Source organism: Salvelinus namaycush, chromosome 21, assembly GCF_016432855.1.
Source record: "Salvelinus namaycush isolate Seneca chromosome 21, SaNama_1.0, whole genome shotgun sequence".
Classification (NCBI taxonomy): domain Eukaryota; kingdom Metazoa; phylum Chordata; class Actinopteri; order Salmoniformes; family Salmonidae; genus Salvelinus; species Salvelinus namaycush.
In genome coordinates, this window is record NC_052327.1 from 8,746,924 (window position 1) to 8,764,560 (window position 17,637).

The 17,637-nt window shown below is 40.6% G+C and overlaps 1 protein-coding gene across 1 annotated transcript in view; it reads left to right on the forward strand.

Annotated features, from left to right (window-relative positions):
• Positions 1-6,113: 6,113 nt before the first annotated feature.
• Positions 6,114-17,637, forward strand: part of cspg4 (chondroitin sulfate proteoglycan 4) — a 156,237-nt gene continuing 144,713 nt past the window's right edge. The window contains exons 1-2 of the mRNA XM_039017980.1: positions 6,114-6,308; positions 6,588-6,723. Coding sequence (XP_038873908.1) covers positions 6,114-6,308; positions 6,588-6,723 — 331 coding nt within the window. The remainder of the gene's footprint in view (positions 6,309-6,587; positions 6,724-17,637) is intronic.

Genomic DNA, 17,637 nt, shown 5'->3' on the forward strand with positions numbered 1-17,637 from the left:
ATTGATTTGATGGATGTGTTATATTAAGTTAAAATAAGTGTTCATTCAGTATTGTTGTAATTGTCATTATTACAAATAAATAAATAAAATTAATCGGTATCTGCTTTTTTTGGCCTCCAATAATCGGTATCGCTATCGGCGTTGAAAAATCATAATCGGTCAACCTCTAGTCAATAGTGCTCTCTGGACGCTACAATACAAACTGCTCAAATCAAATTGTATTTGTCACATACGCCGAATACAACAGGTGTAGGTAGACCTTACCGTGAAATGCTTACTTACAAGCCCTTAACCAACAATGCGGTTCAAGAAGTAGAGTTAATAAAATATTTACTAAATAAACAAACAAATGTAATAAAATAAAAACTCTGTGGCATGGACAACTCCAGGTTCAGCACTGGTGAAGAGGAGGGGGTGGCAACACTTGATGCCTGCCAGTGGCTTGTAGTTGGTTTTGAGGAAGCTCTGCCAGTCCTGTGTTGGCACAAATGTCTCAACAGACTCTGAGTCAAGCAGCTGGGGGATGTTGACCCCAGTCACTGTGCTGGATTTGACAACCTCAGTGATGTCGTCCAGGCATGAAACTGGTGTGCGATGGAACTTCTGTTTAAAAAGCTCAAAACACCAGTCCAGACCAAACGCTGTGGCCAATGATCAGGAAGTTGAGGGAGATTGTGTCATGGAGACCCACCATGCAGCGCCAGGCAAGGTACCACATCATGTACTTGTTTTGTCCAGAACAGTCACAATGTAACTGGACATAATTCTCCCCAAGACCGTACTTCGAAAATAAATGGTGGAGGTAGGAGATCCCAGCATTAGAGCCCTTGCTGCTCCAGTGTCCCTCGTCAATGAGGTAGTTCACCCGTTGGGGAATTCCATCCAAGCACACGCCAAACACTCCACACTTCCTGGGAAACAAGAAGTACATCAGACCAGGCTGAAGAGGGTCACTGGGGTAGTGGACCTGTAACATCAGACCAACAAATGTATTTGCAAAATGAACTGCTAATAATATGAATTATGATCATCATTGAATCAATGTGTCATTTACCAATCACAACATAATAATAGTAATGACAACAAATGAAATAACTCACTGGGTGTGCATAATCAAAACGGGTGTGCATGGTGATGTCTCTACTAGAGGGTGGGTTGGGGCCAAGTCCAGTGGCCAGCTCTTTTGCTTTGATCTTGCAGTTGGCGACCATCTCCTGGTAGATGCTCCACCCCATTGTTACATTGCAAAGATGTTCTTCGCGTTTTTGTAGCTTCGCATACTTTACACAGTCAGGCAGGTTGGAGTGGTGCTAGATGACATTGTTGTTTTTCTGGCAGTGCCAGCAGAGGTCGGTCATTGGTTTCCCAAGGACAATGTTTGGGAGCAGAAATACATCAATATCAGACAACATGATTACAGTTTGTTTCTTGGGCAAAAGCATTGCAAAATGGCATATGTAAAACATCCAAGATGGAATAATATGATAGAAATATAACTATCAAGATTTTGGAAAACACCGTTTTGTACTTGCGCCACACTGACTTGATATCAATTGTTGGTAGCACCCGGATATCTACCCTCTTAAATCCAGGATCCAACCTGGCAGCGGCATTGCGTGGACATCGGCAAAGTTGTTGACATAGTGGACGATTTGCTGAATGTCCTCGTAGGACAGCACCAGTTGGAGCCACACCATATTCCTTGTAGAACTTTATCACTGCAATTGTAAAAACCTTCAGGATTGGTGTCCCATCCGTGGGATGGTTGAGCTAACATAGGCTAATGTGATTATCATGAGGTTGTAAGATACGTCTATGTCCTGGGATTTTTGGGGGTATCTGATATGGGCAGAAAGCTTAAACTTTTGTTAATCTAACTGTCCAATTTACAGTAGCTATTAGAGTGAAAGAATATCATGCTATTGTTTGAGGACAGTACACAATTATGAACTTGAAAATGTATAAATTAACCAATTAGGCACATTTGGGCAGTCTTGATACAACAATCTGAATAGATATGCAAGATTTCACCGATTCACTCTAAAACTTTGCACACACAGTGTTGCCATCTAGTGGCCAATGTCTAAATTGTGCCTGGGCTAGACTAATTCATTATGCCCTTTCTCTTGCATTTCAAAGATGACGGTTGTTTTTTTCTTTGTATTATCGTTTAGCAGATCTAATGTGTTATAATCTCCTACATTCCTTTCACATTTCCACAAACTTCAAAGTGTTTCCTTTTTAATGGTATCAAGAATATGCATATCCTTGCTTCAGGGCCTGAGCTACAGGCAGTTAGATTTGGGCATGTCATTTTAGGCAAACATTTAAAAAAAAGGCCGGATCCTTAACCTCTCTAGGGTAGGTGGGACGTTAGCTAAAGAGAGCATTAACATAAAGCAGAAATATAGATAAAATGTATCACTAACCTTTGATAATCTTCATCAGATGACACTCATAGGACTTCATGTTACACAATACATGTATTTTATGTTCGGTAAAGTTCATATTTATATAAAAAAATATGAGTTTAGGCAAGATGCTAGTGTATGCATAGCGCCACATTAAAATGAATGACTATGAAAATTACTATAAAATCAAACATTCATTAAATCACACATGAAAGATATCAAATTAAAGCTACACTGGTTGTGAATCCAGCCAACATGTCAGAATTCAAATAGGCTTTTCAGCGAAAGCATACGATGCTATTATCTGAGCATAGCACCATTGTAAACAAAAGAGAGAAAACATTTCAACCCTGCAGGAGCGACACAAAACGCAGAATAAAAATATAATTCATGCCTTACCTTTGACGAGCTTCTGTTGTTGGCACTCCAATATGTCCCATAAACATCACAAATGGTCCTTTTGTTCGATTAATTCCGGCGATATATGTCCAAAAAGTCTATTTATTTGGCGCGTTTGATCCAGAAAAACACCGGTTCCAACTTGCTCAAACATGACGACAAAATATATCAAAGGTTACCTTTAAACTTTGCCAAAAAATGTCAAACTACTTATGTAATACAACTTTAGGTATTTTTTAACGTTAATAATCAATACATTTGAAGACGGGATGATATGTGTTCAATACAGGATTAAAATGATATGTAGCATGCCTTCTGTTTGATTGAAACGCATGTCTAGGACACCAAGAGTGCCTCAACTTCAAGATGGCCGTATTTCTTCATTACACAAAGGAATAACCTCAACCTATTTCTCACAACTGTTGACATCCAGTGGAAGCCGTAGGAACTGCAAGCAAGTTGCCTAAAAATCTGGTGTCCCAATGAAATCTCATTGAAAAGACAATGACCTAAAAAAAAATACAAATCTGAATGGTTTGTCTTCGGGGTTTCGCCTGTTAAATAAGTTCTGTTATACCCACAGACATGATTCAAACAGTTTTAGAAACTTCAGAGTGTTTTCTATCCAAATCTACTAATAATATGCATATCTTACCTCCTGGCTGAGTAACTGGCAGTTGAATTTGGGTATGTTTTTCATCCAAACGTGAAAATGCTGCCCCCTACCCTAGAGAAGTTAAGAGGTTTTTAAATCATGCGCCTAGTTGGTTGAGCCACAGAAAAAGTGAGCAACTTTACCTTCTAGCCATGATAGGCTGAGATAATGAGTGGGCTGGACATGCTGAGAGATGAGTTTGGATTGGTCTGCCATATAGCAGGCTTCTGTCTATTTGAGCTAGTCAGTATGTGCAGATTTAAAAAAAATTGTATTGCGTAGTAAAACTGCAAAAGTGTTGCTCTCCACTTTCTGGAGGACCAAGTTTTGAAATCAGTGGAATTCGAGTATGATATCTAAGGAGATGGAGAAAACACCTTTCTCCGGATGACATCTTCAAACTAAGGGCAACCATGGCATCCTTGACAGGAGACACGTCCATCTATAATGTGTACAGGTAAGATAGTCTAGCTAGCTACATTTTCAGATACTACACTTGACAGAAAGGGGTTACATTTCAAGTTAAAGTGTACTGTTAGCTAGCTAATGTTAGCTGGCTGGCTGGCTTGAGCTAAAGTGACGTATATGATCGTATTATTCGTATATCAGAGCCGTTTGCTTGGCTAGTTATAGCCTAATGTTAGCTAGCTAACATTGAACCTGTTTGGTTAGCCACCTGCAGATTCATGCAGGGTAGTAACGTCATGAGTTGGGATTATGGTTCATTGTTTATCTAGCTAGCTAGCTACATGTCTTAACAAAAGACTCCACTGTGCAAGTATCCATTTCAATAGAATGTCACTGCAACAAATGTTGATAGACATAGCCAGAGCGAATTTACCAGCTAACATTATCTACTCCGATTTCAGACCACATGTAAGGTAGTCTAGCTAGCTAAATTTTCAGATATTATACATTTCAAATTTTTACAAAGTCATTTCAAGTTAAAGTGTGCTGTTCGCTAGCTAGCGTTAGCTGGCTGGCTCGCTAGCTAACGTTACGTGTATGATCTTATTATTCGTATCTCAGAGCCATTTGCTTGGCTAGTTATAGCCTAATGTTAGCTAGCTAACATTGAACCTGGTTGGTTAGCTACCTGCAGATTCATGCAGGGTAGTAACGTCATGAGTTTAGATTATGTTTCATTGTTTAGCTAGCTAGGTAGCCTGCTACATGTCTTTTAACAAAAGACTACATTATACAAGTAACCTTTTCAGGTGCGTTCGTAAATTTAGTCTGGCCATCTACTCCGTTTTCAGAGCACTCTCGTCTGCGTGTGCCTGAGCGCAGAATAACTAATGAATTTAGGAATGCTCAACACCTGTTGAATATGGCCGGTGTCAGTAAACGTCGGCAAAAAAGTGTAATTAAATTGTTGCCAGCAGCACAGTTACAGTCACCAACTCTCTGGATAACATAAAAACAGCCTAACCAGCTCTGCTAGAGCGAGTAAAATGGTCAGAGTTTAGGGTGGAGGCTTAAGCTAAAGAGGGTGTGAACGATGCTGAATGAGTGTAGACAAAGAAGAGCTCTCCAATAGGTACCAAAACAAAGGTAGGTAACAAAATGTCAAAGGCCATTTTCTCAAAAGTGAGGTTACAAGTTTATCAACTTTCAAAGCAGAATTACTTTCCGATCATTCCTCAAATGCAATGTATGACATACCATTTTAGAGCTCTGTGTCTCTGCTTTTATCCAATGTAAAAAACACAATTCCAAATTTTGCTACATAAGATGTTATGACGGTTGGTCCGTCACATATGTAGAAATTCTGAAACCAGAAAATAAATTAAAGTATGCCTTTTAAATATGTGCTGAAAGGCACAATGTATTCTCAATTCTTATGTATATTCAATATTTTAAAGTTCTGTCTCTCTCACTTCATATTCACACACACACACACAATCACACACACTTGCTAGCTAGTCAATCTATTTGTGCCTCATCACACACACAAAAACTGACTGATAGAGACACATGCACAGATAACTCACTCACAGCCAACTTAACATAATTACTAATAGTTGAATGGCAAGCCACTTACCATTGGTGAGTTCATTCATCTGGTCACATCTCTTGACCATCACCTCAGGGGTAAAATGCAAAAGCAGGGCTTCCCTTTGTTGAACTTGGAAGTGCACCTGACCGACTGAAGTACTGTAATTTACAGATCCACCATTCACGAGTGGTCTTCCTTGGTTACCTCAAATGACTCGGCATTGACTTAAGTGAGCTTCTCTGTGTATGTGCCGTCTGAGGAGTTGCTAATGGAGATGCTCTCCGGCTCAGGTGTCAAAAAGTAGTCGCCACTGAGTTGACACCACTGATTGTCTGAACCAGCTCGTCGACGTCATCAGAGTGCGCTTCTGTGCGCTTCTGAACACTGTATGCTGGAAAAACTCGGTTTGTTATTTTTAACTAAAACATAACCAATCTTTGTTAATCATAAATACCGAACGTGTTTTTGCATGGATTCCGCATCGCGGTTAACTTTTACCAGCTAGGACCACTCTCTCTTGTCCCGGAATCTCGCTCCACGGTGGATGGAAAGTGTTTTTTCTCTCTGGAAAAGTTCGGCAAAAAGCTGGCTTTAGGCTAAAAACAAACTGCTAACTGCTAGCCTCCGGGCCCAAACCCACCTGTCTCTCATGGCTTCGCTCGCCCCTGGATGTACCACCTGCCAGTACCTGAGCCAGAGAGTCGCTGAGCTGGAGGGGAGAGTATCTGTCTTGCGCCAGATCAAGGAGGACGAAGAACTCCTGGACTCCATGGTTATACAAACCACCTCCAAAATCGACGACGTCACCTGCCCCTGGCTCGGCACCTCCACTTCTGGGGAGCCTGTAACTGTGAAACTCCATTCGGTTCCCTTAAATGAGCCATGGCCCAGACTAGGAGCTAAACCGAAGGGCCTGGTCTGTTCCACCCCTTCTACTCCGCCTCAGGATGCCTGGATTGCTGTCCGGGGAGGAAAGCACTCCAGGAAACGGAATCCATCAAATGTTTCGGAGGTGCTACAATTGGGGAGGAGATTCAAGGTCCTGGAAGACCTGGAAGTGCATTCCAATCATACTGTACAGGGTCCCTCCGCTTCATCTCTACTGCTGCCATCTCACTCTCAGGTGGAAGTGCCCAAGCACACTCATCTGCGCTCCTTGCCTGCCACTAGGTCGTCAGTCTCAGCTGCTAGCCCCCCTCAACCTGCTAGGAGGCAGATCACCCGGGAGAGGCCCCGTCATTTACCCAATAAACCCATCTGTAGTCCTTCCGTTCTCGTGGTGGGTTCATCCATGGTCCGAAACGTTTCAATCCGGAAAGCTGAGACCTTCTGCTACCCTGGCGCTAGGATCTCTGACCTAGATTCCATGCTACCGCTACTTATTAGCAAGCACTCCGCCGCTTCAACTGTCATTGTCCATGTTGGGTCAAATGACATTAAACTCCAGCAGTCAGAGAAATTGAGAGACGATTTTAAAACATTGATAAATACGCTGCTGGAATCTGGGAAGCAGTGTGTTGTTTCCGGTCCATTTCCATCCCCACGCTACACGGATATGGTTTTTAGTCGTATACGCCAATTACACACCTGGCTTAAGGGATACTGCTGCACGATGAGAATTCCTTTTGTGGATAACTTTGCAGCTTTTACAGACCGACCAGGTCTATTTCTTCGGGACAATTTACATCTTAACAGGTATGGCTCCAGCATCCTCTCCACCAACATGTCTCTTACTCTTGCCTCATGTAGAGCCTTTGATACCTGACGTTGTGTATTCTCGGGGGTTGACTTTTGGGATTGTACGCTCCCCTATCAGACTATGTTCAATGCTCCTCTCCCAGTTTCATTAATTAGTTCCTCAATTGCAAATATGGAACAAACTACAGTTAACAACCCTTCTGCAATTCCTAGTTTATTGTCCAATCACCGTATTGCGAATACTACTCACATGCAGAGAGGTATTGTTAGTAGTAATCTTGTCCCCATAAAATTGAGCTCTGTCAATAGCTCGAAAATGGTTTATTGCTCATCTAGTGCAGCTTCAGGTGCTACCTTGGATACTCCATCTGATATGAATTCCCGTAGCAATGGTATTGGAATAATTCATTTGAATGCTAGAAGCCTGATCCAAAAGTTGGACTTTATTGAAATTTTGGTCTCACAATCAAATGTTGACGTTCTGATTGTATCTGAATCGTGGCTGTGTGATTCTGTGCCAGATTCAGATGTTCAGTTGATTGGATACAATATTTATAGAACTGATAGAGTTGGTAGAGGTGGTGGTATTGCGATTTATGTTAAATGCTGCTTAAATGTTTCTGTGTCCATATCAACCTCTGTCTCAAAGCAATATGAATGTCTAGTTTTAAACGTGGTACTTGGTAATAATGCTCATTTAACTCTAGCAGGGGTATATCGCCCCCCCTCAGCTCCTCCTTGTACTCTATGCAATTTATCTGATATACTGTCTAATTATGCAAACTCTGAATTACTGATTTTGGGAGATTTTAACCTGGATTGGCTCTCACCAGTATCCGATAAATTAAAAGGCATTTGTACTGAGCTAAATCTAACTCAGCTGATAACTAAACCAACCCGTCCCAACTTTAAGAACCCAGTAAAATCCACTCTACTAGACATTATTCTAACAAATACCCCCCATAAATACACAGCCAGTGGGGTTTTTGCAAATGATATCAGTGACCACTGCCCTATTGCTTGTATTAGAGATACCAGGCTGAAACACTCTGATCCCTGTATAATCTCTAAGAGAAATTATAAACATTTCTCACAGCAAGCTTTTATCCTTGACTTATATCACTCTGAGCTTTTATCCACTAGCTGCTTTCTGGACCCGGTTTTAGCCCTTGCTTTTTTCTCTTCTATTGTTACCTCTATGTCTGATAAACATGCCCCGCTTAAGAATCACAGAGTAAGAAACCGAACCAGTTCTTGGTTCTCTCCTGAATTGTCAGGTCTTTTCCTGCAAAAGAATCGGGCCTGGGCCTTGGCGAGGAAAACAGGTACTCCAGCTGATTGGCTGTTTTTTAGGCAATTGAGAAATAAATGTACTGCAGCTGTCAAAAAGGCAAAATCAAATTACTTCCTTAATGCTATGACAGATTCTGCAGGAGATCCTGCAAAATTCTGGAAAACCGTTAATTCACTGAAACGGGGGAATTCTGCTGTTTCTCTTCCTAAGCAAATTACCTCAGACTTCTGTATTCTAACTGAAAAAAATGATATTTGTGATGCTTTTAATAAGCATTTCATCTCTGCTGGTTTTTTATTTGAAAGGAAAAGTGGACTTTGTGGTACTGGCCAGTTAGTTGATTTTTCGTCTTGCTTTTCAACCGTTACTCTGAAAAATGGTAACCCTGTTTTTAGTTTCCAGAAAATAACTGAAGCAGAGGTTCTAATTGCCCTGTGTGCCATTGATACTAAGAAATCCTTAGGCGCTGACAATTTAGATCCGTACTTACTTAAGTGTGCTGCACCTATTTTTGCTGGTCCAGTAACACACATTTTTAATCTAACATTAAGCACAGGAAATATCCCTAAGGTGTGGAAAGCAGCTTTTGTTCTGCCATTACATAAGGGAGGTGACGGTAGTGATTTGGATAACTATCGACCCATCTCTAGGCTCCCTTGTCTGGTAAAGATTCTAGAATCTATAGTCAACAAACAGTTACAATCTTTTCTTTCTGCTAACAGTATTCTTAGTACCAATCAATCTGGTTTTAGATCTAAACACAGTACCACATCGGCCACTATGCTTGTTGTAAATGATATTGCAAATGCCTTAGACGATAGAAAGCACTGTGCTGCGTTGTTTGTAGATTTGTCAAAAGCTTTTGACACTGTAGACCATGCTATCCTTTTGAGTAAGCTGTCATCTATAGGACTGGGCACTGATGCCTGCCGATGGTTTTATGACTATCTTAAAGATAGAACTCAAGCCGTCATGGTCGATGGGGTCAAGTCTGACCCCTTACAGTTACTTAAAGGGATCCCTCAGGGTTCAATAATTGGCCCACTATTGTTCTCACTTTATATAAACAACATTGGTGATGATGTCAGATATTGTAAATTCCATTTATATGCAGATGACACAGTTATGTACTCTATTGCTCCAACAGCGGACCAAGCTTTAATGCAGTTGGAGTCTGATTTTAGGATACTACAGGGGTCTCTTTTACAGCTTAAACTTGTTTTAAACGCTAAGAAAACAAATGTCATGTTTTTTTCTAGGTCTAAACTCCCAGTTAGAAACACGTTTGTAATCACTAGCTTGGATGGTACTCAAATCAATAAGGTCTCTGCATATAAATACTTAGGGGTATGGTTAGATGATAGGCTTTCTTTTAAAAAACATGTTACTGAATTGGGAAAAAAGCTCAAATTCAAGATAGGATTCCTTTACAGAAACAGGGCTTGTCTGTCCTCTGTAAATAGGAAAAAAATTGTGCAGGCTACTTTTATGTCCGTTTTAGATTATGGTGATATTATCTATATGCATGCATCGGCAAACACATTAAAACCACTGGATGCTATTTACCATTGTGCACTCAGGTTTATCACGGGTGATAGTTACAGAACTCATCACTGTATCCTATATCAACATGTGGGTTGGGTCTCTCTATCTGTGAGGCAAGAGCAACATGCTCTCTTGTTTATTTATAAAGCACTTCTTTTAAAACTACCTCCATATATATCATCATTAATTTCCACAAGATGTACTAATTTTAAAACCAGATCACAGATGTGGATTACATTAGAGACTCCTGCGGTCTCCACAGAGTTGGGTAGGACTGCCTTCAGTTCCTTTGCACCTTATTTATGGAACAAACTGCAGATCCAACTTAAGTTAGACACTCTGGTGTCCCTTGCCCATTTTAAAATGTTTATGGAGGATCAATATGATGTTGTCTGTGATTGTTTCTGTTGAATTGTGTATGTTTTGAAATGTTCTTGTCTGTATGTCTAAAACTGTACATGTCAACATGTTTACACAGGGCACAGCCGTAAAAGAGATCTAGGTCTCAGTCTGTTTTCCCTGTTAAAATAAAGATTTAAAAAAAAAAAAAAAAAAAAAGTACAACATTACCATTAACAAATCTAGCGATTACCATTAAAAAAATCTCTCTCCCGGGAATCCATTGATGCAGTAGAAAGCTAAGCTAGCTAGCTAAGGTGTACTGTAGGCAGAGAAACAAGTGAGACTATGTATGATGGGTTTTTGACTGATCTGAAGAATGAGAGACACTGTAGCCTGAGGTAAACTTTTTGTTTTCCCACGGATGATATGCTACGGTAGCTTTGATTGGGCAAACAGGAAAATCATCAGATTAAATAGCCGTACCAGGCGGTAATACAGCCCGACAGGATGCTCTTGATTGTGCATCTGTAAAAGTTTGTGAGTGTTTTAGATGACAAGCCACATTTCTTCAGACTCCTGAGGTTGAAGAGGCGCTGTTGCATTTTCTTCACCACGCTGTCTGTGTGGGTGGACCATTTCAGTTTGTCCGTGATGTGTACGCCAAGGAACATAAAACGTTCCACCTTCTCCACAACTGTCCCGTCGATGTGGATGGGGGGGTGCTCCCTCTGCTGTTTCCTGAAGTCCACGATCATCTCTTTTGTTTTGTTGATGTTGAGTGAGAGGTTATTTTCCTGACACCACACTCCGAGTGCCCTCACTGTAGGCTGTCTCGTCGTTGTTGGTAATCAAGCCTACCACTGTAGTGTCGTCAGCAAACTTGATGATTGAGTTGGAAGCGTGCATGGCCACACAGTCATGGGTGAACAGAGAGTACAGGAGAGGGCTGAGAACGCACCCTTGTGGGGCCCAGTGTTGAGGATCAGCGGGGTGGAGATGTTGTTTCCTACCTTCACCACCTGGGGGCGGCCTGTCAAAGTCCAGGACCCAGTTGCACAGGGCGGGGTCGAGACCCAGGGTCTCGAGCTTAATGACGAGTTTGGAGGGTACTATGGTGTTAAATGCTGAGCTGTAGTCAATGAACAGCATTCTTACATAGGTATTCCTCTTGTCCAGATGGGATATGGCAGTGTGCAGTGTGATGGCGATTGCATCATCAGTGGACCTATTGGGGCGGTAAGCAAGTTTGAGTGGGTCTAGGGTATTAGGTAGGGTGGAGGTGATAAGGTCCTTGACTAGTCTCTCAAAGCACTTCATGATGACAGAAGTAAGTGCAATGGGGCAATAGTCATTTCGTTCATTTACTTCAGCTTTCTTGGGAACAATGGTGGCCATCTTGAAGCATATGGGGACAACAGACTGGGATAGGGATTGGTTGAATATGTCCGTAAACACACCAGCCAGATGGTCTGCACATGCTCTGAGGACACGGCTAGGGATGCCGTCTGGGCCGGCAGTCCTGCGATGGTTAACACGTTTCAATGTTTTACTCACGTTGGCCACGGAGAAGGAGAGCACCCAGGCTTTGGTAGCGGGCCGTGGCAGTGGCACTGTATTGTCCTCAAAGCGAGCAAAAAAGTTGTTTAATTTGTCTGGGAGCAAGACGTCGGTGTCCACGACAGGGCTGGTTTTCTTTTTATAATCCGTGATTGACTGTTGACCCTGCCACATTCGTCTATGTGGCACATTTTTCTGTCTAATTAATTCTGCTAACTTGGTAGAATTGTAAGGTTCTCTCTGACTACTTTCAGATAGAATTCTGATTTAAACCTCCTAACAAATCATGTACACTTGTTTCTTAGAGCTCTGACGGAGGTCCAGTCAGCAGGTGCATTTGTACTTCTAGCATTAGCCCAAGAGACATTTCCCTGTCTAATTAATTCTGCTAAGTTATCTGAAAACCAGAGATTGTCCCTTCCACTGAGTCTACCTTTCTTCACAGGGGCATGCTTATCACCGATTGACACAAATTTCTTATAAAAATAGTCCCAGGCAGATCCAACATCGGGAATCAGATTACTCTGTTAAGATTTTGGAACAGATTATGCTTGTTCAAAGTGCATAAAATGTATTTTAAAATGTAAGAGGTTTAGCTTTAACCAGTTATGTATGTCTTACACAAACGATTGAACAATGATCACTGACATCATTACAGAATGTCCCAGTAGATGGGTATTTGTGAGGGGTATTCATCAGAAATCAATAGCATTGATTTGTTAGGGGCTCTGAGATTTAGTCTTGTTGGCGCATCATAATTGCACGAGATTCAGGGTCACACAGTTCTTTAACACTAGAACCGCTGGGCCCCAAAGGACCCCCCTTCAAGCTAATGACAGTCATTCTGACTGCAACATTCTAACAGTGTAATTAACAGTGGTGGAAAAAGTACTCAATTGTTATACTTGAGTAAAAGTAAAGATACCCTATTAGAAAATGACTCAAGTAAAAGTGAAAGTCACCCAGTAAAATACTACTACGAAAGGTCTAAAAGTATTTGGTTTTAAATATTCTTAAGTATCAAAAGTAAATGGAATTGCTAAAATGTACTTATTAAGTATCAAAAGTAAAAACCATTTCAAATTAATATATTAAGCAAACCAGACGGCATCATTTTCTTTTTTTTATTAACGGATAGCCAGGGGCAGACTCCAACACTCAGACACAATTTACACACATAGCTTTTGTTTTTAGTGATTCCGCCAGATTTGAGGCAGTATGGTTGACCAGAGATGTTCTCTTTGTGTGTGAACTGGACCATTTTCCGATCAAAATGTAACGAGTACTTTTGGGTGTCAGGGAAAATGTATGGGGTAAAAAGTATATTATTTTCTTTAGGAATGTAGTGAAGTAAAATGAAAAGTTGGCAAACACATAAATAGTCAAATCAAGTACAGTTACCCCAAAAAAACTACTTAAGAAGTACTTAAAAATATTTTTATCTTTAGCAGAACAGATTTCAGCTGTGCTAACATAATTGAAAAAGGGTTTTCTAATGATTAATTAGCCTTTTAAAATTATAAACTTGGATTAGCTAACAACATGCCATTGGAACACAGGAGTGATGATTGCTGATAATGGGCCTCTGTACGCCTATGTAGATATTCCATTAAAAAATCTGCCGTTTCCAGCTACAATAGTCAATTACAATATTAACAATGTCTACACTTTATTTCTGATCAATTTGATGTTATTTTAATGGACAAAAAATGTGCTTTTCTTTAAAAAACAAGGACATTTCTAAGTGACCCCAAACCTTTGAATGGTAGTGTACATATTACCTCAATTATCTCAACTAACCGGTGCCCCCGCACATTGACTCTGTACCGGTACCCCTTGTATATAGCCTCGCTTTTTTACTTATCTATTTTTTACTTAACAATTTTTTTCCTTTCTTAAAAATTCTTAAACCATTGTTGGTTAAGGGCTTGTAATTAAGCATTTCACTGTAAGGTATGTTGTATTCAGTTATTGTATTCAGCGCATGTGACAAATAACATTTCATTTGAAGAATGACTCTCCAACGCTAGAAAAGATAAGAGGGTGATTTAACGAGAAGGCAAACCCTGCCAGTCTCGTCACTGGGATGAGTCAACACAATTAAAATGAATGTCCTTCCGAGGCTGAATTATTTATTTCAGGTGCCGCAAATTGCAGTTCCTAATATTCTCTTAAAAGAAGTTCAGAGCAGGGCCTCTTTATTGGCGCAGCAGTCTAAGGCACTGCATCGCAGGGCTTGAGGCGTCACTACAGATCTGTCAATACCTGAGGCAGCGCACAATTGACCCAGTGTCGTCCGGGTTAGGGAAGGGTTTGGCAGGCCGGGATGTCCTTGTCCCATTGCGCTCTAGTGACTCCTTGTGGCGGCCCGGGCGCATGCATGCTGACCTCGGTCGCCAGTTGTACAGTGTTTCCTCCGACACATTGGTTCGGCTGGCTTCCGAGTTAAGCAACCAGTGTGTCAAGAACAGTGTGGCTCTGCAGGGTCGTGTTTCGGAAGACGCGTGGCTCTCAACCTTCGCCTCTCCCGAGTCCGTATGGGAGTTGCACCGATGGGACAAGACTAACTACCAATTGGGGAGAAAAAGGGGTAAAATGTTACAAATAAATAAGAACTTCAGAGCTTACTTTCTATTTTCATGTGGAATGGAAAGGTTTCCAGAATATGTGTTATGTACTGTATCTACCATATAAGGCAAGCGGCCTTAGGCTTCCTAAAAGGAAAATATACTATTGGGCAGCTCAGCTCTGCAACTGATGTGTTGCCCCTGGACTTGAATTATGTGTTGGCCTGTGGGTTGAAGAATTTGAAATGGGTGGCTGACAATCCTATGAAAATGAACTCAATAAGTATATGGGGAAACAGCACAGACTTATGAAATGCAATAAGCTTATGTTCCCTTGTACACACTGTTAGGGATGACCAAGGAGGTAACGAGAAACATTGAGATTGGGTGCAAACAAATAGGGGTTTTATTCTCCAAAATAAACCTAATAGTGTTTTAAGATCGATAAATAGAAACTGAATTGAAATGAAAAACGGACTGTTATAAAAGCCTCAACTTAAAAAAGAACTGAGGTCAAAGGTGCAGGAACAGAATTTACATAAATCATAACTCAACTGACAAGAAGGGGTTACACAGAGAATATATGGAGAGTTACCAGTTCCATTCTCTTCCTGAAGGGGGTTTTGCAAAGCATTCATTTGAACCCTTTAGACCCCAATATAGTTGTAGAATACTGCGGTTGTTACTGAGAATTTTCTAGATATAGCTAATTTTCTCACACATTTCAACCAAACAGACATAGCTAAAAAAAAGAACAAATTACAAATCCAATTTAACTTAGTTTTAAAGTGCACAACGTCTTTAATATGACACCACATTCTTGTCAATAGGAATAACACTCATTTTATCCTCCATTGTGTAAACACTCACTATCAAAAAAACGATTAACACTCAACACAACAACAAAAAAGAGTATTTAATTTGTAGTAAATACGACTAAATTACTCACTCAAAATGTACCAAGTATAATATATTATACTTATAAATATAAAATATATAATGAAAAATGTGACCAGAGGACCATATTCAGAAAGTATAGTATATAGGCCTATGTACAGTCGAAAGATAAAGTATGTGAACCCTTTAGAATTTCCTGGATTTCTGCATAAATTGGTCCTAAAATTTGATCTGGTCTTCATCTAAGTCACAACAATAGACAAAGACAGTCTGCTTAAACTAATAACACACAAACAATTATAATTGTTCATGTCTATATTGAACACACCGTGTAAACATTAGTAACATTAGTAACATTAGTTAGTAACAGGCTGACCCTCCTTTGGCAGCAATAACCTCAACCAAACGTTTTCTGTAGTTGCAGATCAGACCTGCACAACGGTCAGGAGGAATTTTGGACCATTCCTCTTTACAAAACTGTTTCAGTTCCACAACATTCGTGGGATGTCTAGTGTGAACCGCTCTCTTGAGGTCATGCCACAGCATCTCAATCAGGTTGAGGTCAGGACTGACTGGGCCACTCCAGAAGGCACATTTTCTTCTGTTCAAGCCATTCTGTTGTTGATTTACGTCTGTCCTTAGGGTTGTTGTCCGGTTGCATCACCAAACTTCTCTTGAGCTTCATTTGGCGGACAGAAATGTCTTGATAAACTTGGAAATTCATTTTTCCATCAATGATAGCAAGCTGTCCAGGCCCTGAGGCAGAAAAGCAGCCCCAAACCATGATGCTCCCTCCACCGTAGTTTACAGTTGGGATGAGGTTTTGATGTTGGTGTGCTGTGCCTTTTTTTCTCCACACATAGTGTTGTGTGTTCCTTCCAAACAACTCGACTTTAGTTTCATCTGTCCACAGAATATTTTGCCAGTAGCGCTGCGGAATATCCTGGTGCTCTTTTGCAAACTTTTGTTTTTTTTGTACAGCAGTGGTTTCTTTCATGGTGTCCTCCCATGAACACCATTCTTGTTTAGTGTTTTACGTATCGTAGACTCGTCAACAGAGATGTTAGCATTTTCCAGAGATTTCTGTAAGTCTTTAGCTGACATTCTAGGATTATTCTGAACTTCATTGAGCATGCTGCGCTGTGCTCTTGCAATCACCTTCGCAGGACGGCCACTCCTATGGAGAGTAGCAACAGTGCTGAAATTTCTCTATTTATAGACAATTTGTCTTACCGTGGACTGACGTTTAGAGATACTTTTGTAACCCTTTCCAGCTTTATGTAAGGCAACAATTCTTAATCTTAGGTCTTCTGAGACCTATTTCGTTCGAGGCAATGCTTCTTGTGAATAGCAACATTTTGTAGCAACATTTTTATGGGGCAGGGCAGCTCTAACCAAAATCTCCAATCTCGTCTCATTGATTCGACTCCAGGTTAGCTTTTGGAGAAGTGGTTAGCCTAGGGTTTCACATACTTTTTCCAACCTACACTGTGAATGTTTAAATGATCTATTCAATGTAGACAAGAAAAAGACAATAATTTGTGTGTTAGTTTAAGCACACTGAGTTTGTCTATTGTTGTGACTTAGATGAATATCAGATTACATTTTATGTTAAAGTTATGCAGAAATCCAAGTAATTCCAAAGGATTCACATACTTTTTCTTGCCACTGTAAGGTTTTGAAGTGTCTGTCCTGTATTTATATTTTAATACAATCATCTCTGTTGTCATATCCTTCACGTGTTTCTAACAATTACAGACATTGGCAACTTTGTATTTGTTGTCATATTTGTTCTGAACTTATCCGCGTTCACAGAAAGACAGATAAACATCTTGACTTTGTGCTTAGCAGAGACCTTCTGTGTATAAACTGACGCAGACGGGCAAAAAAAGCATCTAACGACGCACTTAGCTGTTCTACGATAGGTCTGAGGCAGTCGTTAAATAACAACCGTTGTCAAGTGCAACTTTAGTAACGCTAGTTTTTTGGAAACAGCTCAGAAATGTAATGATGCTCAAACGAATGTTCTAACGATACGTTTAGCCTCACGATGCTCTTGGGAAACCAAGCTCAGGTTTTTAAATACAAACATTATTTTAGCAGTACACAACATAAATGTATGTTGATATTAAAATGTAAAATGCCATTTTAATATCATCACAGAAACAGAGTTCCCCTGCGTTGACCAGAGAGGTGCCATTCCCCAACATCCCTCCAGAACAATACTTTAGTACCGGAATTCCGGGCGGACCTTCTTTACCAGAACACATCCG